The 26,198-nt window shown below is 39.3% G+C and overlaps 2 protein-coding genes across 6 annotated transcripts in view; one reads left to right on the top strand and one right to left on the bottom strand.

Moving 5' to 3' along the window:
• The window catches only part of LOC103883540 (histone H2A type 1-A), a 134,659-nt gene that overhangs the window by 102,931 nt on the left and 5,530 nt on the right, over positions 1-26,198 (top strand). Inside the window, exons 1-2 of one of the 5 annotated variants that reach the window (XR_001901607.1) lie at positions 14,002-14,028; positions 16,191-16,259. The exons of the other annotated variants lie outside the window; for them this stretch is intronic. The gene's annotated coding sequence lies outside the window, so the exon portion shown is untranslated. Of the gene's footprint in view, positions 1-14,001; positions 14,029-16,190; positions 16,260-26,198 lie in introns of those variants that run through there. 5 annotated transcript variants of the gene reach the window in all.
• SCGN (secretagogin, EF-hand calcium binding protein) overlaps positions 11,960-26,198 on the bottom strand; it is a 52,500-nt gene continuing 38,261 nt past the window's right edge. The window contains exons 8-11 of the mRNA XM_003897140.3: positions 24,112-24,157; positions 23,798-23,857; positions 22,212-22,280; positions 11,960-12,522 (exon numbers count right to left, since the gene is read on the bottom strand). Of these exons, the coding sequence (XP_003897189.1) occupies positions 12,394-12,522; positions 22,212-22,280; positions 23,798-23,857; positions 24,112-24,157 (304 nt within the window). The 3' untranslated portion in view covers positions 11,960-12,393. The remainder of the gene's footprint in view (positions 12,523-22,211; positions 22,281-23,797; positions 23,858-24,111; positions 24,158-26,198) is intronic.

Raw genomic sequence — 26,198 nt, 5'->3', positions numbered from 1 at the left:
AACAAGTGCTGGCTTTTTCACCCCTGCCTTAATTTGTGGTTGCACAAATGCTGTAATCCTGATGCAGCAGCTGAGAATGGCTCTCAGATAATCACTCTGTAAAGCAGTATCATTAGCAATATGAACGCTTGCCTGTGGATTGCTATCATTGTGCATGTAGTAATCAGTGATGAGTCAGAATGGCACAGATTTATTAAAAAAAAAAAAAAAAATACAAAGTGTGCACCAAGTAAGGGTTCCACACAAACTATCCTTCCCTCTCCCTCTTCCCAACTGTGTACAACATTCCCTAACTCAATTTTGCTACCATCTGCACTCAAATAACTAGGGGTGTAAAATTTTGCTTCATTGTCTAGAAAAAAATGGGCATTGTATTTTGACAGATGAAGAAGAGCTGTTTGACACTATTTGTTCTCAGATTCTTCTTTGCTATGCTTGGGTCACAGGGAACCCTGATGTGACACATGGCAGTCTCCCCTCCAACAGCTTGCTGTTTCCCTGGGTTTCTGTTATGAAGCTAGGCCCAATTCCACTGCTCTGGGACCCATAGGCCTTTCGGTCTTTCTTTCTTATTCTAGCTAAGGGATTTTTTTTTTTTTGGTTGACAGGAGCCCAGGTTGCTCTCCTGGTTCTCTAAGATCTTCTGATCTTCCCCCAAATCCTCTTCTTTATTCTATATCTTTTCCACAGACGAAGTTCTTAGGAACAACCTGGGAGACTTGCAGACCAGGGCTATGAACTTCCCAGGATGCAATGGGGAGAATTCAAGCTGGTAATATTTCTTGTTTTTTGGAAACGGGGTTTTGCTCTTGTCGCCCAGGCTGGAGTGAAATGGTGTGATCTCAGCTCACTACAACCTCCACCTCCCGGGTTCAAGCAATTCTCCTGCCTCAGCCTCCTGGATAGCTGGGATTACAGGCATGCGCCACCACGCTCAGCTAATTTTTGTATTATTAGTAGAGACGGGGTTTCACCATGTTGGCCAGGCTGGTCTCGAGCTCCTGACCTCAGGTGTTCCACTCGCCTCGGCCTCCCAAAGTGCTGGGATTACAGACGTGAGCCACTGTGCCTGGACAAGCTGATCATAATTGATTAACAAGGTAACTAAAAAATGCAAAGTTGTCAGTAATAAATATGAAACTGAAAAAGCCAGTCCTTCAAGATGGATCCTTCAAGATGGATCCCAAGTGGTTAACTGGACCTGAATTTAAAATAGAGCCAAGGACCAGTTGCTAACTAGAGATCACAAGGAGTACTCTGAGTTCCCAGTAAACCCACACCTCTGTTCAACTTTGGAATTTTCAGAGCTCACCTGAACCAACCAATCAGGGATTATCTGTATTGACCAATGAGGGCTCAGCTGTATCAACCAATCAGAACTAAACAAATTTGAATATTTTATTTGCATAAACAGACCTGACTAGGAACTTGGGTGGAACTTTTGCTATAAAACCTGTATTAAGGTATATAAGCCCCATTAAGTATGTTAGTACATAAAAGTAACTTTCAGCTCGGAATCTTCTTTAGGGCAGTTACAGTTTTGCAGTGGTGATTTCAATAGCACATAGCCAAGTGGTGGGCTCAAAAATTTAACTGGATTCATATACTTTCTCTCTCATTTACGTAGGTTTTTTTTCCTATCACATGTTCTTCCTGACCTGAAATATCCTAGATCTTTTCTAACTTTGAATGGATTTGTTTGGCCCAAATGGCTTGCATCTGCCGTATTAATGTATACAGGCCCCGTGAAGAATGTTAGTGCATAAAAGCTACTTTCCGGTCTGAATCTTCTTTAGGGCAACAATTATTAGCAAGTAGTTTTAAACAACAATATCTATAACTAAAGTACAAAATGAAAATATTGGCATACTTTTCCATCAGGTTATTAATTCTTCAACATGTGTTAGAACTGGAAGAAACCTTAGAAATCAATCAGTCTGGCCTTTCATTTTACACAAGCAATGTAATCCTGGGAGAGTCAGGTGACTTTGTCCAAGATAAAATGGCTTAAGCTGGAATTCACATTCAGGATTCCAGACCCCAGGTTCAATAACTCTTCCACCACACTATGTTTGTCAGAGGGAAGTTTCCAGCCCCTCGTAGAAGAAGATTCTGTATATATCAGATAGTCTCACTAGATGTTAACTCACCAGGCAATACCAATTACCAAGTGCTGCCCATTTAAAATTGAGCAGCCTTGTGGACCACTCATACATTTATTCCGGAAAACATCAATCTGACAGCCAAAAAACTTGAAAATTTTAGTCATTAGAACTATTTCAATAAACATCAAAGGAGATTGCCATAAATAAAAACCCAGTGAACTTTCTTAAACTTCTAGCAAAAGAAATTGTGCCAAAGTGTTGGCTTTGATCCTGTTGATTGCAAATAATGAAGTCAAATTAGTAGTGAAGGATCATATTTTCACTACCATGAAGTTTTTCTGGTAATAGGTAAGCACTAGATGGCAGGCAAGCCGTTGGCTATTGTGTCTCTTTTTATGATGGTATGAGAAGAAAGATGTTCCCTTGACTGTAATCTGGAGTGCAAAGGAAAAAAAAAAATGGAGTTTATCATTTCATGCTCTAACAAATTAGTGAATACAGTTATAAATCCCTGGAAATGATTTCCCTGTGAAAATGATTACCTCAACTCTGTTGCAAACGCCATCTTCATTTTTACATACAAAAAATTAAGTTGAGAAAATGTTTAAAACTAATTAGATTCCAGGAAAGCCAATTAGGCAAGCACTAATTCTATATTTAAAGGAAGATAATAGATAGATTATTATGACAAGATAAAGATGGATGATGGAAGAGGAGGAATCACAGCAGAAGAAATACCACAAAATGCATCAGGTTTTTTGAAGGTCGGCCCCACCCAACCCTCAACGTTCTTGCATCTCCATTGTCAGTCTCCACAGACAATTGGGAGTTTTTCCTTGTAATTTTTTTTTTTTTTTTTTTGAGACGGAATCTTGCTCTGTTGCCCAGGCTGGAGTGCAGTGGCACGATCTCGGCTCACTGCAACCTCCGCCTCCCTGGTTCAAGAGATTCTCCTGCCTCAGCCTCCCGAGTAGCTGGAATTACAGGTACGTGCCACCACACCCAGCTAATTTTTATTGTATTTTTAGTAGAGACGGCGTTTCACCGTGCTAGCCAGAATGGTCTCGATATCCTGACCTCGTGATCCGCCCGCCTCAGCCTCCCCAAGTGCTGGGATTACAGGCGTGATCCACCTCACCTGGCCTTTTCTTTCTAATTTAACATAACGGAATAGAGTCAAAATAGACCCATTTCTTTTTCCTAAAGAGTATCTCTAAATTGCTGGAATGCTACTTCTAAAATAGTGAATAATCTGAGCTTTACTTTGGGTGTAATTCCTAATTCATTCCTGTCCACTTTTAGTAACTTTTTGTTTGTACTCTTAATGATCTTAAAATGTCATTGCACTTTTTTGAGTTGCGTAATACTGGTATGGAGGGAAAGCGCATGGTCCCTTTAAATGATACCGAAGCGAAAAGAGAAGTGCAGGGTACAGGAGGGCGTGGTCCTTGGCTAGGTGTCCCCCCGCCCCCAGCCTGTGCCCACGGACCTAGGTGAGAACAGGCATTGTTTTTCCCATGACCAAATGTTGCATTTCCCAAGACCTTCTTGGCCTGCCACGCCCCCATCATGTGCCTGTAAAACCCCCCCCCCGCGAGACCGTAGTGCGTGCACACTTAGACAGGTGTTCATTCGGAAAAGTAATCTGCTGGGGCAACGCAAAAACGGGTACCAGTACGCCACCGGGAAGTTATCTACTTGGTTAGAAAGAGGCGGAGTTTGTTCAGAGCAACCAGTAGAACCCAGATTGTTCAGCGGGAGCTTAGCGCCATGGTAGAGCTTTATCGTTCCAGTCTACGACATTATATTTCTGCTGCGTTGTCAAAACTTTGCACTCGTTCTCCAAGCCCACCTACGCGTACACCAAATCAAGAATTTGAGAGAAACTTCTCTGTCCTTAAAGTAGAGAGTTTAATTGAGCTGTTTAACATAAACCGCCTATAGACAACAAGACAAACTACAGGGACCTGTAACAAGTCGGCTGGGGCTTCGGGAGTTGTAAACATTAATCCTCTAGGCACTGAGTTCCACAACCTGACCCTCTGTACTCCCCTAGAGAATTAAGCAGCGGGGCACTGAAGAAGCAGGCCACTTCATCGCATTCCCTGCCAGAAGGACAAGGGAGCTGCTCCTTTTCAACACTATACCTTGGCCATCTTTTTAAAGAAAAATATTTTAACCTCTACTCCCAGGAAAATAACAGGCCACAAAGACAGTTTCTGAGATTATTATGTAATACGTGAAAGACAGCTATTTAGGCCGGGCGTGGTGGCTCACGCCTATCCTCCCAGCGCTTCCAGAGGCGGGCAGATCACCTGAGGTACGGAGTTCGAGACCAGCCTGGCCAACAATGGAGAAGCCCCATCTCTACTAAAAAATACAAAACTATGGCGGACACCTCTAATCCGAGCTACGCAGGAGGCTGAGACAGGAGACTCACTTGAACCCGGGAGGTGGAGGTTGAAGTGAGCCGAGATCGGGCCACTGCACTCCAGCCTGGGCGACAGAGCAAGACTCTGTCTCAAAAGAAAAAGAAAACACCAGCTGTTTTAAAAGTCCAGATTTTTAATACAAATGAAGTGCTACAAAGGTTGGAGTAGCACTATTGGGCATCTTGGTTGTTTCTATACTTTCATATGTTATAGTTGGTACTGTAGTGAACATCCTTACAAATCAATTTTTAGCCAAATCTCTGTCCATTTTAAGGTTTAAATATTTTAAAATCAATTACCATACTCTATGCATCCCACACTTCCTTTTGGATTTAGTTTTCTGCTTAAATATAGCATTATCTAGTTCTTAATAAGAATATACGGTGGAAGTTGAGTAAAACCCTCAAAATATTTGTCTATGTAAAGTCTTTCATCCTAATTTTGAATGATAGTTTAGATAGGTAACATTTTAGATAAACAGTTATTTTCCTTTCTTACGTGGAAATACTCCGCTATCCATTTATTATCTGGCTTTGCTGATAAGAATCTACTGGCAATGTAGTTATTATTTAGTACATAATTTTCTCATTTTTCTCAGCTTTTGAGGTTTCTTTAGCCTTTGTTTTCTACATTTCAATGTAAAGTTTCTGGTGTGGGTTTATTTTTATTTACCAGGTTTAGAATTCACTATGTATTCACATTTGGAGGATTCATGTCTTCATTTCTGGAAACTCAACTGTTATCTCTTCAAGTTGTATTGATCCACTATTTTTATTCTCTTTGCAGTTGCTATAGACATATGTTGTCGACTCTAAAAACAATTATCTTCTTTTTAATTTTTATCTAGTGTGTGTCTGTGTCTTCCTATGTGAATTATCTGCAATATGTGTATTCACTGATTCCAACTGTGACCGGTCAAAAGTTATTTCTTGCACTAATATTATTTCAGTAATTATATATTTTATTTTCATGATTTTAATGGGTTCTTATTTATGTCCACTTGTTTATATTTCATTCTGCCTATTTTTAAATAATTGTTTTAATTATTATACCTTTATTATTGTAAGGGTTCTAAGCAAACATATACTGATATTATAATTATTAAATTTTATATTTATATATTTGGTTAAGTAGATAATACATTCATATGGTTCAAAATTCAAAAGGTACAAAGAATATTCCGTGAAGTCTCCTTCCTACTCTGTCACCCAGTGCCTCTTCCTGGAGGAAAGTAAATTACAGATTCCTTTATAAACATAAGTTACATATATTTTAGCAAACACAAACATATCTATTTTAAAGGTATTTTTATATGGCTGTATTGTTTTTATTTCATTTGTTTACTCCCTGAATATTGATTTTGTAATACTCTCTTCAGCATTAGCTTTTCTCATGAGCTTTTTTCCGAATGACCTTAAAAACTTTTTGTTTTATTTATTTTTAAAATAAATTGTATTGCGTATATTTGGGTCTTACAACATGATGTTACGGGACACATATAGATAGTAAAATACTTACTATAATGAAGCAGATTAACATATCTATCATCTCACATCATTTTTTGTGACAAGAGCAGGTAAAACCTATTTATATAACATAAAATCCTAATACAATACAATTTTATTAACTTTAGTCCTCATGTTGTACATTAGATCTCGAAATTTGTTCATCCTAGCATACCTGCTATTTTATATCCTTTGACCTACATCTCCCCACTGCCTGTGCCCTCCCCTCCTCATCTCCCAATCACTGTTTCATCCTCTATCTCTGTGTATTTGAGCTCTTTTTTACAAAACCTCAAATATTCCACATGTGAGTGAGATGATGCAGTATTTTTCTTTTTTGTGCCAGGCTTAGTTCACTTAGCATAATGTCCTCCAGGTCCATTCATGTTGTGGCAAATGGCAGGCTCTCCTTCCTTTTTAAGGCTAAATGTATATACCACATTTTCTTTATTCATTAACCTGTCAATGGACATTTAGATTGTTTCCATATCTTGGCTACTGTGAATAATACTACAATGAACATCAGGGTGAGATATCTTTACAAGATGGTGATTTCTTCTATTTTGGGCATATACTCAGAAGAAGGATTGCTGATAGTTCTGTTTCTAACCTTATGAACTTTAGAATTAAAGTTTGCAGGCTTATGTGAATAATGATCTCTTTTTTTCTCTTTCTCTTTCTATTTCTCTGTCTATTTCTCTTTCTCTCTCTGTCTCTTCTAAGTTCTTGTCAGGTAGTTTGGTGCTTACATAAGATTGGCCTCTTAGGGCCATAGCTAAAAACCTACATTTTGCCCTGGGGGCCTATGACTCCTTCCCTCTAAAAATACTCTGAATATTAGAGGTTGCATAATGGTGTAGTGGGTGACTTGGCACAGGTCCAGCTCCCTAGGTTTGAGGCACTTGTAAGCCTTTGGCCCAGCGGTGCCACTCAGCTTTTCCAGCCTCTTTTCATGCCTGTGAAGTCCATCTCCAGCCCCTGGTTTTGAGCAATGAGACCCACTCCTTTCTCCCTGCTCAGGGACCTTCCTGGTGCCTGCTGCTGCTCCTTCTTGCCTCAGAATCTGGAGCCCAGCAAGACCTCAGGCTCTGCTTTATCCTACAGGAAAAGTCTCGTCTTATTTGTGAGCCTTATTTTTTAAAATTATTTCTTATCGCTGATTCTGACAGTGCTATGCATTTGGAGTGGTGGCCTGGCAAGATGCTTTCTCAAATCCTGAACATACAGCATCATTTTCACTGGAAGTCAGTATTATTTTTCAGATAAGGAAATGGATATATAGAGAGATTTGTTGGTTTTCCCCAGGCTATACAGCTAGCAAAAGTCAGAATTGGAAATAAATACCAGGGAACCAGCCTCAGAGGCAAGGCTTTCTCCATCGCTCGGTGAGGAAAGTTTCTCATCCATGCTGGTAACTGTGCTAGGAGATGTATACTCATATAGTGGTCTGGCAGGGCCAGTTGGAGTTGCTACCAAAGTCTAAAACAAGGGTTTCAGATCTTACTGAAAGGTTTTCACCTCGTTGGAGATGACAGAGCCCCACAGATACAGCAACTACAAGAGAATCATGATTGAATTATGGATATTAATTAAAGAATAATAGAAATTGAGTGAAAAGAGATATGGAGAGTGGAGCAGATTTATGGAAAACTTGGGACTTAAGAAGATCCAAGAAGAAAGGGTACATTTTAATTGGTCAAGGGCAAAAGGGATGAAGTGGAAGGTGGAAAGAAGAGACTAGAAAAAGATCAAGAAGAGAGACTAGGGAGCTGTGAAGTCACTGCAGAGAGAGGAGCGAGGGTGGAGGGATTGTGGGAGCAGAGGAGAGTGGAACTGATTGATGTCAGTGGAAGGAGTCAGGGAGACTAAGATGGCCCAGAATGTTAAGAAAAACAAGGGAAGGTCCACAGTCGAAATAATTAGTTCCTTTAACCCTGGAGGGAATGAAGAGAGAAGGTCCTTGAGAAGGCAGAAGCAGGAGTTTATCTCCTAGGTTGTGACTGTTTGTTATTATAGTTAGAAACTCAACATTGTCCTAAAAGTCTCATAGAGGAGGTTATGGCTGTAAGTATCCCTAACTCTCATAAAGCAAAAGTAAGCTAACTATTGCTAAAATAAAAACCTGTAAGCTTTTGCCTTCAAGAACTTATAAACAAATAAGCAATCAAGAAGCAAAACGGAAGCTTATGGGTCTGGCAGTAGGGCCTCTGAAGTTGTTTTTACACCAAGCTTTGTCTAGGTTTAATCAGAAAGTCCGTTACTTGTGTTATATTAAGTCCACTCCAGCTACTGGGTGTTATAGAATTTGGGGCTGAATTGACCAGAAATTGCAATATCAAGAGATAAAGTAAAGCTGGATACCCACATCAATTTTACTGAAATTTTACAAAAATGAGTGATTGAGATCTATCACTTAACTATTTATTTTAGGCTACACTATGCAGCAAATATGATTACATTTTTATTTTGCTTTATAATCATGTAGACCCAATAAAAGATTACATTAAGCACTGCCCAATCCTCAACTATGTTGTGCAGTAGATTCTTAGTCCACCAACACCATCATCACCACCACCACTGTCAACAGCATTCTTGATTACAACTAAAATGCTTGATATACAAAGGACTGCAAGACACAATTCCTTGGTATCAATAACTTTACAATCCACTTAAGAAGAAAAGTATCCATAAATATAAATTAACACTATTTGGAGGTATAGTTGGCAGATGAGTAGGACAGTGACTACCTGGGATCATAATTCAGGGGAGGGAGTGGTATGTCTGAGGGCCTGACCAATTGAAGAAGGCTTCATTCATTCTTAATAGGTATTTGTTGAATGAATGGATGAACACACATCTTTGGACCAAAGCACAGCTTTCAGGATGTCATTCCACTTTTTCCCAACCCATCAAATACATACTACATGGGCTCTGATAAGAGACTTCTGCCTACTAGAAGCCTCTACTTCAGCTCCCTGATCTGCCTCTGGTTTTTCAACAAAAACCTAAGTCCGTTTATCTTCCTTGGTCATCCATAAATGAATCCACCAGCACCTACATTATAGGATATAGTTAACTCATTCCTCACGTGGAACAAACCCACCCTCTTGCTATTCAAAGATCTTCACCAGCTCTTTCTTTGCATGCTTGGAAAGGTCTTCATCAACTTAACATTGTAATAGAGCAGGAAACCTGAGGGCTTCTGATAGAGTTTCAGCTATGTGCCATGACTGAAAGCTTGCTGGTGCTCAAGGTATGTAGCTTCTTTCAATGGATCTGAACAAGTTATTCCTAAAAGAATAAAACATCCCTTCCCACCCTTATCCTCCACTCAGCCACCACTAGGTAGACACTGAGGAGGATGCACATCCTTAGCTAAGAATGCAGTACACCCATTGCAGGAGCAGCAAACCTGAAAGATTCTCTTCATGTAGCTAAAGGAAGAGTCATAAATTACATGGATGTGGCTCAGCCTTGGGTCCAGTTCTGATTTTTGCCAGTTCCATAAAAGCTCTATTTAGGAACAGGAGATTAAAATTAGAGCCTTCATACATTGCTAGTGGGAATGTAAAATGTTGCAGCTATATGGAAAACAGTTTGGCATTTCCTCAAAAAGATAAACATAGAATTAATATATGAACCACCAGTTCCACTCCTACGTATATACACAAAAGAATTGAAAACAGGGACGCAGATGTTCATATGACAATGTTCCTTGCAGCATTATTTACAATAACCAAAGGGTGGAAACAAACCAAGTGTCAATCAACAGGCAAATGAATAAACAAAATATAGACTACTCATGCAATGGAAAATAATTCAGCCATAAAAAGGAATGACATTCTGATATGTGCTACAACATGGATAAATCATGAAATTACAATGCTTAGTAAAGCAAACCAGACAAAAAAGGACAAATATATGATTCAACTTATATAAAATATCTAGAATAGGTGAATTCATATAGACAACATAGATTAGAGCTTAACAGAGAATGGAGAAGAGGGAAATTGGGAGTTATTGTTTAGTGGGTACAGAGTTTCTGTCTGGGGTGATGAGTAAACTTTAGACATAGTGGTAATCATTGCACAAGATCGTAAATGTAATTAGTGTCACTGAATTATACACTTAAAAATGGTTAAATGGCAATTGGTGTGCTAAAAACACACACACATATGTATCTATGACTACAATTATTTTAAAGTTTAAAAAAGTGATAGTGGAAGAGAATGCATTTGTGACATATAGAGTGGGTTTTCTCAAACCAAACATAAAGTATGTTGCGATAAATAAATATAAAATAAATTCAACTATGTTAAAATAAAAGGCTTCTTCTGTTATTTAAAACACAACAAGAAAACAGGAGATTAAGAGGAATTAATCACTGCAGAATAATGTGATGTCGTGGAAATAGAGAATGTCTTTTCCTCTTTGTGGGTTCAGGCGGTCTCAATTCTGAAAATAGTTGTTTGTCCTGTGAAGGGTGTATGTGTGCACAGTTAGCTCACCATTTGGACAATCAACAGAAGAATCTGGCATGTGTGGCTCACCCTGTGGTGCTTCCTGAACTCTCTTTAAGCTCCCACAAAGTGTACTCCAGGCTGAATGACCCAGACTTGGAGAATTGTCCTTCTGGGAGGTGTGGCAGATCCCACTGTGAGAAAAAACCTGCAGAAAGGGGCCAAGGCTTCCTGAAAGGTGCATGAAAATTGTCTGTTGTTGGCCAGGCATGGTGGTTCATGCCTGTAATCCCAGCACTTTCAGAAGCTGAGGCGAGTGGATCACTTGAGCCCAGGAGTTTGAGACCAGCCTGGGCAACATGGTGAAAGCCCATCTCTTAAAAAATAAATAAATAAATAAATAAAAAATAAAATGGTGGTTAGGAGCATGGGGTTCCAGAGTCAGACTCCCTGACTTCCCACTTGTAAGAGCTGTGATAACGAACATGTTGTTTAGCTTCTATCTACCTCTGTTTCTTCATCTCTGAGTATCATGATAGTACCTATCTCACAGGGATTTGGTGAAGACTAAATTACTTAAGGTATGGAAAGCACCTAGAAGTACCTAGCACATAGAAAGCACTTAGTAAATAGTAGTTCTTCATATGAATTATCTATATGTTGGAGGTAAGGGAGACCTGAGGGGAAGAAAATCAAGTTACGAAAAGGGTGTGTAATGAAGGGAACCCCTGTAAACAGAATTCTTGGGTTATGAACAGCTCTAAATACACTGTTCTACACTAATTTTTCTGAATTATCTATAACACTTCACGAAACCTGAAATTACTGCACAGTCTAGTATAAGGTAGGGGTGTCATGAAAAATAAAGGGTGAAGACAGTAAGGGAAAGTGGGGCCTGCCCCACAGAAACTCTGCCCTTGCCCCAGCAGTCTCCTTTCCATGGGGATGGCATCAGAGTTCCAGGAGAGAAGAGAGCAGGGCACATGTTGGGGCCAGGAGCATGCAGAGGCACCCATGAGAGACACTCAGGTACCTAGAAGAAGGCTGCCGTGGTCCCAGATTTGCTGGACAGCACTGTTGGAAAAGGAAGGGATGGAGAGGGGAGCCTGGGTTACTTGGGAAACATTTTCTTCATATTTCTTCTCTATTTCTACCTGCCTAGCCATGTGAGCTCACCAAGCACTTAAGAACAAAACCCAGTCCAGGATGAGTGTTCTGGTCTCCTCCTTCCAATAAAAAGTGATTATTGGCAGCTCTCACTTTAATGCCAGCTCACCAGGAAGTCAGTCCTAGTGAGGGCATGTGAGAACTATAGAAGGATTGGTGGTATGGATTTCTTTTAAGATATTGCCCTTCCCTCTCCTTCTCTACCCTTCTCCATTACGTCAGGGGTTTGTTAGTCAAACCACCAGCTAGAACATTTCAAAGGTCACAGGACAAAAGCAATTACCAGTACATTTTTGTTTCCAATTGCAGATTTATTTCCACACACACTAAAAAAATCTATGTTGAAGTTACAGAATTGCCATGAACGCTACACATCATTCAGACTCAGCAGAAAGCCCACAAGAAAAGCACAAAATGAATGCACTCAGCTGCCCCTGTCCCCCTGGTGACCAGGGAAGGACAGGCAGAGCCATGTAACAGGGGAGCTGACTCTTTGGGAGGATAGGAAAGCCCAGGGTCAAGGCGAAAACAACACAGACACTGCACAGTGAGGCAGGGATAGATCATGCCGGTGGAAGGAAGGCCCTAGCGTCCCTCCTCTTGCCCAATAATAGCACACCATTTGTGAGTTTGCCCACTGTGTCCCCAACAGCAATGCACAGATACAATTCTACCAGCAAGAGCACAGAAACACAGTAAGAGCAAAAGGCAAAGCAGTTTGGGATTATGGGTTGATTTTCAGCCCAAGACACAAAGCCAGCTCAGACTTCTGAATTTTTCCATCCTTGTTCACATCGCAGTGACGCAAGAGAATCTCGCGGAACTTATCAAGGTCCACCCCGCTGATGCTGGGCTGAGGGCGACAAAAGCAACATGTTAACAGGCAAGCCAATGGTGTTCCCACCCTTTAACACCCTCTCTGATGCGCTCTAAGCTCAGGGTGTCCTGCCTTGGAGGAGACAGGCCACGGGGAGTGAGGGAATGAGTCTATCGCCTCATCCCACCAAATGCTGCCAAGGATAAGTTTTCTGCCAACAGTTTCATTTCTCAACATGTCCCTTCAGGCCAAAAAACCTTTACTTCCACATCACTTCCCTGCAGTTCTTAGAGAAACACTGCCTTATTAGCAAGCATAGTAAAGATACGTTGCCTCAAAGTAGAGAATTATAATCATAAATTTCTGCCTTGCTGCACTGATGAGAGAAGACACATTTCATTATCTCCCTGTAGGAGATTTTTGTGCCTGTGGTTTAAAAAAAAATGGTTATACTGAATATAAATCTAAAACATGTGGTTGAGCTAGGGATGTAACATTTACTCCAAGGGATATGTTAGGGGGCAAGAAAGCATGTTAGCTAGAAATATGACACATGTTAGCTAGGAAAAGTTTTTTACTTCAAGCTCAAAGGCCTGCAAAAGTGAGAAGTGCTTTAACATTGATTCTCCATAGGTTACTTCATTTAAGCTTCACAATAATGCTGGGAAGTAAATAATTCCACCTCTTTTACAGATTAGGAAACAGAGGTGCAGAGAAAGCTTAAGCTTCCTGCCAAGCTGGAAAGTTGTGGCAGCATTTTTGAGCCCAAGAATAGTCCAACAGTCCTCTGACAATTGGAGATAGTCCTCAATAGTCCTCTGATTCCAATTGAGTGCTCATTGCAAAATTTCATACCATTCTTGTGGAGAAAAGGCTGGCCTAAAGAAACTACATGAGTGCTGATGCAACTGTGAATAAACGTCAAAATCAAAGAGCCCATCGTTCAAAATGGATCTCACGTGGCTCACTGGCCCTAAATTTTTTTTTTTTTTTGAGACGGAGTCTCAGCCGCCCAGGCTGGAGTGCAGTGGCAGTGATCTCGGCTCACTGCGACCACCGTCTCCCAGGTTCAAGCGATTCTCCCCTCTCAGCTTCCCAAGTAGCTGGAATTACAGTCACCCGCCATCATGCCCGGCTAATTTTTGTATTTTAGTAGAGACACAGTTTCACCATGTTGGCCAGGCTGCTCTTGAACTCCTGACCCCAGGTGATCCGCCCACCTTGGCCTCCCAAAGTGCTAGGATTACAGGCATGAGCCACCGTGCACAGCCACTGGCCCTAAATTTAAAATAGATCCAAGTGGTCCTTTTTTGACTAGAGATGACAGCTTACTCAAGTTCCCTGAAAACCAGCACCTTTTTCTTTTGGGGGCTTTCAGAGCTCATCTGAACCAACCAATCAGAACTCAGTTAAATTAACCAATCAGGGCTCAGCTCTATTGACCAATCAGAATTCAGCTCCAACAACCAATCGGAACTAAGCAAGTTTGAATCCTTTATTTGCATAAACAGAACTCGCTGGAAACCTGGGTGGGCACTGACTGTAAGATTCAAACCCCCTTTTGTTCTCTGCACCCTGGTTTACACTGAAAAGTGTGTCCTCCATTTTCCCGTTTTTTCTTTTTTTTTTTTAGACGGAGTTTCACTCTTGTCACCAAGGCTGGAGTGCAGTGGCTAATCTCAGCTCACTGCAACCTCCAACCTCCACCTCCCAGGTTCAAGCAATTCTCCTGCCTCAGCCTCCCAATTAGCCGGGATTACAGGTGCCCACCACCACACCCGGCTAACTTTGTATTTTTTCCATAGAGATGGGGTTTCACTATGTTGGCCAGGCTGGTCTCAAACTCCCGACCTGAGATGATACACCGGCCTCGGCCTCCCAAAGTGCTGGGATTAGAGGCATGAGCCATCATGCCCAGCCCCATTTTCAAACAATTAACGGGAGTAAAGCCTTTCCACCAAATTCCTTTTCAGAAAACTTGTGTTCACAAATCTAAATTTAAAAGTCAATATACAAAGAGAAAAAACAAAAAACAAATTTAGTCAAATTTCCAAGCCCCTTGATTACCGGAGTAGTTTTATGAGTGAACAGAGAAGGCAGCCACCCGCAGGTTTGATTTCAGGGGCTCTGGGAAGCACTCTCCATTACCCAACCCTGCCCCAAGGTTTTTTTCGTTTCCAAAAACAAAATCACTAAAAACGTCATCAGTAGGGGAAAAACAAACTGTCCCTTAACTAGCAAGCCACATTAAGACTCGTTAATTTGCACTGTCCAATGGAGCAAATGACTGACACCAAATCTATTATTGATAGCAGTTTTTAAATAGGAGGAAGGAGGAAACAGCAAAGGAAATTGGGAGCCAGACGGCAGAGCGGGAATAATAAACACCGGAGTAGGGCTGGTGTTCAGAGAGAGATCAGGAGCTGAAAGTCTGGGACCAGAAGATAAATTTGATCAACTTCACTCTTCTGTGGAGAGTGCCCTGAATGATTAGACTCTGAGGCCACAATGTAGCTCGACCTGTCAATAGGTTCTCTTGTAGTTCTCTGCCAGTACCAGGCAAGTATAGATGTGGCCCGAGGAAATGGGGCTCAGAGGTCCTGAAAACAGGCTGCATTCTGAGACCCCCCTGGTGGGAGTTCATTTGTGGTACAGTGCAATGTGGGAATTTTTGCTTTTCACCATCTTCAGTGACTTGTTGCTAAAACTTTTCTCCACTAAATGGCCCCAGGATCCTTTTGGCAAATCCCAAGATTAGAAAAATACTCAAGTGGTAGTCATTTACACATTAGTGTGAATTAATTTGCCAATGTATTTACCTCATTCAAACTATTCTAAGTTTGTTTTTGTTTTGTTTTGTAATTGAAGAATAATGGGCTTTGTTTCCCACCATAGTAATTATTTCCTTCCAGTGAGTGGAAAATATTTTTGGTGTATGAATGTATGTGTGTTAGGGGATGTGGAAATGAATGCGGATGTATGTAAGGGAAGTTCCTGCGGACCTTTTGAGTTATGTTTTTAATATTGAACAACTCAATATGAGTCAGGAGACCTAAATGCCACAGCTCAAAAAATGCACGTGTCACTGAAGACACATCACCAGAAACCCTTGGAGCCTCAGTCTTAACAAGAGTTTTTATAACAAGTGACTAATATAATTGCAGATAGGTTCCTGAGGTAAAAACTCTAATCTTCAGAACAACCCTAGGAGGTTGTATCTACTTTCATCATTAATTCATAGATGAGTAAACTAAAGCACAGAGAGGTTAATTAACTTGCCCACTGTCACACAGCTGAGCCATGTCAGAACCAAGATACAAATCCAGGCAGGCAGGTCCCAAAGTGTATATTTTTCATCACTACACTGTATCATAACCTTTCATGTAAAAGTGTAATTTTTTCCTCATTCATCTCATAGGACAGTGTGAGAGTGGATCTGAGATAAAATTGATTGAAAAATGCTGACCTGTTTCCCTTTAATCCTGGCAGTTGGGGGACCTTTGGGTCTGGCCTTCTCTTCCCAATTCTTGCCCGTAGTAGATACTCAATTATATCTATGAAATTAGTGAATGACTATCCTCAAATGCAGCCTTCCTGTTTTTGTCATACAACTACCCTTTCCTGTACATTCCAATTCTCTTAAAATAATTAAAGTTCATATCCAAGCCTTCTGTTAACCAGCACTCCACAAATCTCTATCTTAGAGTCATCATGACTCCAACACTGGACCATATTCTGACCACTAGAGGAACTGAATTAGAGTTTCACTGATGGTAAGTGCATTTTATTGTAATCCACTTAAAATAATTCTCTATCAATCAAAATATTTAATTAACCAGAAACTTATTCTCTAACCATGCAAAATTACAACATGTTTTCGGTCTCCAGTTAACTATTTATTGGCCACAGTGGTGTTTTAAAACATTGAGGCGACAGGCACAAGTTAAGATATTATTGCTTTAGATATCTGTTCAGGTCTCTACCAACAAGCCTCAGCTTGTTTACAAATTATCACCTGCCATTGCTTTTTAAAATGAAAATAAGAAATTACATTGGTGTTCCTTTAGGATCACTTTACTAGGCAAATGGAAATGTCTGCTCTGATACTGGGAAGTCTCCTAGCAGTGTTGTAATTTGAGAAGCTCCAGGAAGAACCTCTTCAATCTTCCAACTTTCTTCCCATCACTAGTTCCCACCACCCCAGATATTCTTTTGTTAGATATTCACTCTTTGGGATTACATTTTCTTCTCCTTGCCACCTATCCTCTCTTTTCAGTTTTTCATCACTCAAGAGATGGCAGCACTTTAAGTCCCTAACTTAATAGTGTGAAAACATATACTATATATACCAGAATGCTATCTTCCTTGATAGACAAAGCTAGGTCAAAATGAAGTCATCATCAACTTTCTGGGTAGTGAGGGGAAGAAAAGTCAGGTTGGAGGAAAGGACATTGAAGAACGAAATGGGAAAACACACCTGCTCTTTCTTCAGATGTTTGCTAAAACTTGACAATGGATCCCAGGAATTTTAAAGCATGCAAACCACTTGATTTAGTAATTTTATTCCTGGGACGAGGCCAAATATAGAGAAAGATTTTTGCACAAAGATATTATTGCATTATTGTTTTGAATCACAGACATGGGACACTATCTAAAGTATTAGTAATAGGGGAATGTTTAAGTAAATTATGATCTAACCACAGGTGAAATATTATGTGGTTACTGAATGACCATTACTATTATTCTATAATAGGCTATATATAGTATACTCTATATTACATATAATATACTATTATATTGTAATGTCTATTATTCACTATAATCTCAACCATATAAAAACATACATAGGAGAGAAGTCAGTTCACAGTCAGTCTGTTAGAACATAGAAGTTATGCTTCTGTTTTTTCTGGTTTCTGTTTTCTGATTTCTCTATGACACATGTATCATTTTTACAATTTAAAAGTGAAAAGAAACATTTTTGCGAAGGGCTAGCTCTTTAGAGAGGCACATGTTAGATTCAATCCTTTATTGAATCTATCAATAACAAGAGGTATTGTCCCCTCTTACCAACCATTTTCCTGTCAATAGCAGAGAAAAAGCAAATGGGGTGTCCATCAAGGAAAAGAAAGAACTTTAGGGAAGCCTGTGGGCAGGAACTCCCATCACTTCCAGGCAGCCAATTTATTTGGCTTCCGATGTTACCGTTCACATTTATACCTTCTCTTGGGAGATCTTGAATTTCTTGCCATTCTACTTTCTAATTTAAGTTGTGGATTTTTGTGTTGATTTTTATGCTGCTCTGAGTGAGCTACGGATTGTTAAAAAGTCTTGTAGGCCAGGCAGAGTGGCTCACGCCTGTAATACCAGCACTTTGGGAGGCTGAGGTGGGCAGATCACTTGAGGTCAGGAATTTGAGACAAGTCTGGACAACATGGTGAAACACCATCTCTACTAAAATTATGAAAATTAGCTGGGTGTGGTGGCGTGCACCTGTGATTCCCAGATATTCAGGAGGCTGAGGCAGGAGAATCACATGAACCCAGGAGGTGGAGGTTGCAGTGAGCCAAGATCACACCATTGCACTCCAGCCTGGACAACAGAGTGAGATTCCATCTCAAAAACAAACAAACAAAAATCTTGTACAGAAGTTATTGTGCATATGATTAACAATATTGTATACTTGGAAATTTACTATGAGGGTAAATGTTATGTTAAGTGTTCTTGACATAAAAGAAAACAAAACAAAACAAAAAGACAAAAAAAAAGGTGGAGGGGGTGGCTAGAGAAATGTTTGCAGATAATGGATAAGTTTATGTCATTGATCATGATGTGGTTTCATGGATGTATACTTACATCCAAATGCATCAAATTGTATACATTAGGTATATACAGTGCTTTTTTAAGTGTCAATCATATCTCAATACATTTGTTGGAAAAAAAGAAACCGTGTTTATTCCTCAGGGACCTGCTATCTTATCAGATTGACAGAGGAAAGACTTGGGTGCCATTTTTCAGAGCTTGGGGAATGAGGTGTTTTGATAACCAAATAATCTTGTTCATGTAAAGTCAATATATACATCATATATGATTGTCCAAGAATTAAAAGACTATAAGATAAGCTTACTTCAGAGTTATTACTGCAAACACCAAAAACCCTGACCCAGACTTTGTAACTGGGCCACGTTCCTGCTGACCCCATGGTATATGCTCTCTGACACCGTCTTTTAAAATAAATTCCAAATACTGATTTGTTTACTTCTCCCATGGCCCTTTTTTATAAAATGAAAATAAAGAAAAAAGTCACAGGAAAGACTCTGTTTATAAAGCCAAGAAATGTGAAATTCAACTACTGGTCATCTTTTGACTACAGCATACAAATTATATGGTGAGTATTTTTAAAGAAACCTAGAAGACTAAGGAAGGTCCAGTAAAGACTAGGAAAGACACAGTAAGTGTATGCACCTTCAATTATCGGAGGAGAACATTAATAATGAACTACTGTGTACATATGTTTTAGCTCAACAAATCATCTGGAGAATCCCAATAAATTCCTTCCGAATTACTGACCACAGTCTGACTAGGTCCCTAGGAACTAGCTCTGTCTCAAATTGGCCTGATGCTTACACTGAGAGGTGCCTTTGTGCTGCCCCAGCAGCTCCACAGAAACAGAGAGGCAAAAAGGGACAAGGATCTTCACCTTCCCATAGAGGTGATATAAATCCATTGAAGAATGAGGCTGATCTCTGCTTCCAACTAATTTTTTGCATGGTCTAGTATTTTTCCCATCTCTTTCATTTTCTCTGGAAAAAATGTCTTGTCTGCTACATTGTTGGTTTGGATTTTCCTCCTACTGGCCTTTGGAAACCATTGCCAAACTCAATGACAACTGAAAGGCAGAGTTATTGAAGATTATTAAGATTATCCAGATTCAAAAATCATGATTTTTTTACGAAGGGATCCAGTAAAATTACACTGATTACAGATATCTGGGCTTTCTCTTAGAAAAATCATATGGAAATAGCAAGTATCATAGTCACTAAAGTTATGACAGTTATATCACTTTCCAGATCAATATGTGGTAAAGCCAATGTTTTCTGTTTTTAATAATAATTTATTACCATGGTATTAATTAGTGAAGTAGCACAATATTAATTGCCTTATTCAGATTTTCCTTCTGTAATCTTCATGGCAACTTTATGGAAGTAGGATCTATGACAATTTCCATCTTCCAGATGAGAAAACTGAGGTTTGGAGATGCAAAACAACTTGCCCAAGGTCTCATGGCAGGGAGTGGTAAAATCAGGCCTGGAACCCCGGGGGTCAGCCTAGAATCTGAATTCTTAGCTTGAATTCTCGTCAGCTTCTTAACTTTTACTTGCCTTTATTTTCAACATTTTTCTATAGTATGCAGAGATAATTTTATAATCAGAAAGGAAGCAAAAATGTTCAAGCTATGCATACTAAAATATGTTAGTTAATTGCCATCTGACATACCTATCTTTTAGAAGTTTTCTTTTGTACTGGCTTTTTTTACATTATTGTTTTGGACAGGAATATCCAGTAGAATGGCATAGCCATGCATTGAGCTGCTGATTCCTTTTATGAAATTCTCTTTCAATAACTATTCTCAAGCTCAGAAATGTACTCCAAATATTACACCAGCTTTGTTCTAAGAAAATAACAAAGACTATTACTTTTGGGAATCATTCGATATCCCAGGGTCTGTGATCAGTGTTTATGTTATTTCTAGTCAGCACGCAACCTTGGGACGTAAATATTGTGCCCATATAACAGATGAGAAGACAAGTATCAGAGAGATTGAGTAACTTGCCCACAGATATACAGTTCATAAATGGCTGATCTGGAATTAAAGCTCAGATCTGTCACAGTCCAAAGCAACTGTCTCCCATTTTACACTGCCTCATCTACAAAAAAAATTCCAGTTCTTTTCATAGCGAGGGAAAAGAGAAAGAAGGGAGAAGAACTAAAATGAGGTTACCAAAGAGGAAGAGCAGCAGCCACCCCCAACCAAGGCAGCCCCTCTGGAAACCACTGCTTCAAATTCTGTAAATCAGATGTATTCTGATTCAAGCAGAGCCTAATCCCTCAGCCCAGCCCAGCTGCCTCCCACAGCCTGGCGAAGACGTGGGATGCCGCAAAACTGTTTTCAGCAACAAATGACACCTCTGACCTGAGAAAAAATTATTTCCCACAAGTTTGAGACTAAAGAAAAGGGGGAGCAAAGAAGAAGGGAGGTTGATTTGGTTAATGACTGATTGCTCACTGTGACTGTGCATCCACACTCACAGCTGGGCTGTGTGTGTGGGCCATGGAAGAGCAGAAGGCCAGAACCTCTGTGGAGGGTGGTGGGGTAGAGTGCAGTAAGGTTCCAAAGCCCCCAGGCTCTACACTCAGGCAGTCACTGCCCTTGGATCCAATGCATAAGAGACCAGGCAGCTCTCAAAAAACTGTCCCATTCATTCTCTCAAAAGCAAATTAAAACTCTAGTTCAGCAAATGCTGCCATGCAACTTTAATATTCCTATAGATAACTGCTCAGTTTCTATTACAGAAGCCATTCTGGCATTAAATAGATAATGGGTGAAATGGGATTTTCCTCTAGCAATCAATATAAAAAGCAATATCACACCAATACCCATCAATTATTCTGGCTGTGCAAATGCCTGTAAAATCTCCAACAGGAGCAACAAGAGAACGAGGAAAAGAAGAGGCAAGGGACCCGTTGGGATGAGAACAACAAAAGAAGGGAGTCACAGAAGACGTCTCATCAGGCTAATTAGACGTCAGAGAGGGTTTTATCCACGCCTGCTCTATCACAGTACACAAACTTTCTGGAGATTCATGCAAAAATTGATATCTGGACATTTTTCAGCTGCAAGGCTCCATAGTGTTAATCGGATTTTCAAAGAAGTCTGGAACTCCACAAACAGTTCATAATTGCTACTCTAATTTTTTGCCATCTGGGCTGACCAGAAAAGAATCATTGTGTTCTGAACAACTCAAAAACTCCCTGAGGATACAAGACTACTATATTCATTGTCTACACAATCCCATGGAAATGGAAGAATTGGAAATGATCTGCTGAACTGGATCATGTAGCTGGTCAATACAGTTCAACAGGACCTCAAAGGAAATTTTTTAAACGTTGTCTATCCTACATAAAACAGCTGTGTGATATAAATATAATCTAAATTTCATCCGCCCCCACCTCAGCAATGTCTTAACCCATAAACAACCATCTTAGGCTAGGTATTAGATAAGCCTCTTAGTAAAAATAAATAAATAAATAAATATATATATATATATATATATGTATAAAATTCTGAAGATCAGTTTTATTACATGAAATTCAATTAAATGTTTTAGTTATTCTAATAACCAAGTCTAAAGGGAAAAGGGACTTTCTATAACCAAAAAATAGAACAGAAAGATATTCAGTGGCACTGCGGTCCTTCGGTAAAATAGCTGGCCTTTAAATGATGGTAAAAAGATACCTGTATGATAACTTCAAGTAATTTAAACTACAATCTTAAGAAAGTGAGGGAGGTTTGTTGGGTTTTATAGCAATTCAAAGGTTATTCAATAAACTGCATCTCTAGATTTTATCTTTGACATTAACCTTCAGTCTCACTGATTCCCATACATAAACAATGGAATCAACCAAAATGACAACCCCAGTTCATAATAAGAAGAACCTGCACTCACCTGGACAAGCTCCATCATGTCTTTGACAAACCCATCCACTTCTGGACCTTCTAGGGCTCCCGTTTTACTCTGAAAAGGAAAAGATCCAATTGCCTAAAAATCATTTTCTTAAGCCAAAAAGCAAAGGAATAAATTAGATAAATAAACCGTATCAGTATTCTTGTGTGGCCGCAAATAGATTTAGAAGTGGCATGTTCCAATTTATGTTCTCCATGCAGGACGTGAATGTTCCACATGAATTAAAATAACTCGTTGAAAACTGCTCCATGTAACCAAATGAGAAGTCATACTTTTGAGTTCCTCGGCTTTTGTAGATTGCAGTCGTATGTCATATATTGACTTTATTTGCTTCCTGAGTCCTAGGCTTCAGTTTAGATAAATGTTAATTGTACATAATATTAATCCTTTGAGGTATAGGTTGAAACTTTTTTATCTTGCCCTATAATTTGGCAATGATATGGTGATTACTAAAATATTTATTTTAAATCCAGGGAGACTACATTGAATGAACATGTTAGAATTATCATTTGGTCTGTACATGAGACCCTTTATTCCCATTTTATAACACATGCAAATATGAACATCTATAAAATACAATACATATTAAAGTATTTGTTTATTCTCTAAAGTTCCACTATAATAACTCATCTGCTCTCTTTGTGATTTCTTAATCCTGAGCCTTTCACATATCATTTTAAAAATTCCATTCCCTAGTGTATTTACCAAACACTTACATAGTACTTATCAGGCACTCTCATAAAAGCTTTCTAAACCTGAATTCATTTAATTCTCATAACATCCCCAGAAGGTAGGTATTATTATCCTTATCACCCCAATTTTACGAATAAGGAAAACAAAGCACAGTGAGGCTAAGGAACCTGCCCAAGGTCCCATAGGTAATAAGCCATGATTCAAACCTAGGTAATTGGTCACAGAAGTCACATGTTTAGCCACCTCTATGCTAGACTGCCTCTCCCAGGTGATGCTGTTTTCTGCTCAGAACATGACACATAATTATCTAGTCTGATTAGTTTCAAGGAAACATCCTTATAATCTTTCCCAACTTTTTTCTGCTTTTCTACTTTTCTTCCTTCTTACATCATACTATCATGTCCTTAGGAAATTTAATCTCTTTGCCATACTTTGTACTTATAATTTTTATTTTCTCCCCTTTTCATCAAATAATTGGTTCTACAAGAAAAATAGTTTTTATGATAAATAGGTATGACTTGTCCTCTATTTCTTTGGGTTGAATACTGGGTTGGGGGGTTGTATGTTTTTATGCATGATATTATAAATGAACTCTTAGTCCTACAAGGAGAAAACTTGTAGTTTGGGTCCGAGGAGCCAAAAAAAAAGTTATCTTTTTTTTTTCTTTTCTCAACCATGTGTACTCCTTTGGCTCTTTTTACTCTATTCTCAGAAGGTCTATAGAGAAGTTGAGGGTACCTTGACCTAGAAACACACAGATGGCATTGGTATTCATCATGTAAGTTTAGGGTCTGTTGGGTAAGATGGTTCCACGTAGGGGCTAAACAAGTTTCCTACTCAAAGATGGCCAGCACAATATAAAGAGGCACACTTACAACATCATAGTGGGCAAAGATTTTCTCAAAGTCCCTTTTCCTTTCTTCAGTAGAACAAGCCTGTGTAAGGAAAAAACATTATGTCAGTCCAGCAATGTGACAATTCAGCTGTACAATTCTTCCAGAGTCCTGGACAACTTTTGTAAACTTTGAGTCAATGACCTTTAAGATCCCTTGATTCCACACTGAGCCTTGTCTGTTTCTAAATAAGTTATAAAGTAGAGCAAATAGATGCCTTCCCTTCTTCTTTCCTGCTCAAATCCGTAGAGAAACAGCAATGACATAAACCCATCTATAGAAATGTCACTACTTACATCCATTTTAAATTGGAGAAGGAAGTTTTCCTGAAGAGCCAGAATCCTAAATTTAAAAAAAAAAAAAATCCACATAAGGATCGTTCAGCTCTCAGTTATATGAAAATTTATAGCCCTGGTGTGTGGAAAGTACAGACAATTTCCTGCAAAACAGAATAGGTACTTGAAAGACAGAACTTCTTACATCACAAAAACAGAGAAATTAATTGGGAAAAACTCGTAGAGATTAGTAGTCACCACAGACTTTTAAAAGTTCATCTCGGTGGAAAATGCACGTTATGGCCTTCTGGAAATTCTCTCCTCCATAAAACAATGAGAAAACTGGAAAAAATAGTCAAAATAATTTTCCCAGAGCTCTGGAAAACAATTAAAGTCTTGCAGCAATCTGGGGAGTGTTTACTTTGAAAAAAAACAGCTAAATCTTTTTTTTTTTTGAGACGGAGTCTCACTCTGTCGCCCAGACAGGAGTGCAGTGGCTGCATCTTGGCTCACTGCAAGCTCCGCCTCCCCGGTTCACTATTTCTGCCTCAGCCTCCTGGAGTAGCTGGGACTCAGGCGCCCACCACCAAGGCCGCTAATATTTTTGTATTTAGTAGAGGCGGGCACTCTGGTCTCGATCTCCTGATTAGGATCTCAGCTGGCTCTCCCAGTGCTGGGATTACAGGCGTTGAGCCACCACGCTTAAGACACAGAGTTCCCACTCTGTCGCCTAGGTTGGAATGCAATGGTGCTTATCTCGGCCACTGTAAGCTCTAGCTCTCCTGTTCACGCTTATTCTCCTGCCTCTAGTCTCGAGTGGTTGGGACTAAGGTGGTGCCTCGCTACTACCTCAAGTAATTTTTGTATTTCTTTTAGTAGAGATGGGGTTTTCACTGCAGTTAGCTAGGATGGCCCCTCATCTCCCGACTCCGCGGATCCTCCCGCCTGGCCTCCCCCAAAGTGCTGGGATTACAGGCGTCAGCCACCGCACCTGGCCCCCAAAATAGCTGAATCTTGCCGGAAACCAAATGACCGCAGCTACTCAACCTGCCCCACCACACACGTTCCAAGCAAAGTTTGTTTTACCTACCGGTCCAAGACATTTTAGAAAATCTCTGTCCAATCATGAACTGACCATTGAACTAACCTAGCAGAGACTTCAGTGGACACACCTGACAAAGAATATAGACTTCATAGAATTAGTTCAGAAAAGTCACCAAATAAATAACAACAAAAATCATCAATACACCAAAAACATGACCTATAAGAAATACTAGAGGGAGTCCTTCAGGTTGAAATTAAAGGACACTAGACAATAACGTAAATCCACATGAAAAAATAAAGAGCACCAGAAGCAGTAAATATATAACCCAATATAAAATACGGCATAAATGTATTTTTTTGTGTGTAACTTTTTTGCTATCTGATTTAAATTACAATTTCATAAAACAATAACTAAAAATCTATGTTGTTGAGCACACGATATATAAAGATATAATTTTAACAACAGAAAGGAGGAGAAAGGCATTTGAACTATATAGAAGTAAAATTTGGGGTATAATATTGAAATTAAGTTGTTACTAATCCACAATTAGATTTGATCTAAATTAAAATGTTAATTGTAATCTAGCAGACAACCGCTAAGAAAATAACTCAAAAAAATAGCAAAAGAAAAATAAGGGAATTAAAATAATACATTTGAAAATGTCTGTTTAACGTGCAGGAAGCGGTAATGGAAGAATAGAGGAATTTTTAAAACTTAAGACAAAGAGAAAACAAATAGCAAATATAAATCCTACCTTCTCAGTAATCACGTTAAATATACACATATTAAATACTCCATTAAAAGCACAGATTGGCAGAATAGAAAGAAGTAAAACTATCTCTTTATAGATGATACAATCTTGTATATATAAAATCCTAAGGAATCCAACAAAAAACTACTAGAGCTAATAAACAAATCCAGCACACTGGCAGAATGCAAGATTAATATAAAAAATTCAATGACATTTCTATACATTAACAATGGCCAGTCCAAAAGTGGAATTTGGAATACTAATCCTTTTATGATAGTATCAAAAAGAATAAAATATTTAAAAAATTTAATG

Source organism: Papio anubis, chromosome 6, assembly GCF_008728515.1.
Source record: "Papio anubis isolate 15944 chromosome 6, Panubis1.0, whole genome shotgun sequence".
Taxonomy (NCBI): domain Eukaryota; kingdom Metazoa; phylum Chordata; class Mammalia; order Primates; family Cercopithecidae; genus Papio; species Papio anubis.
The sequence above is the reverse complement of the archived record's forward strand: the minus strand, read 5'-3'. Positions and strand labels throughout refer to the sequence as shown.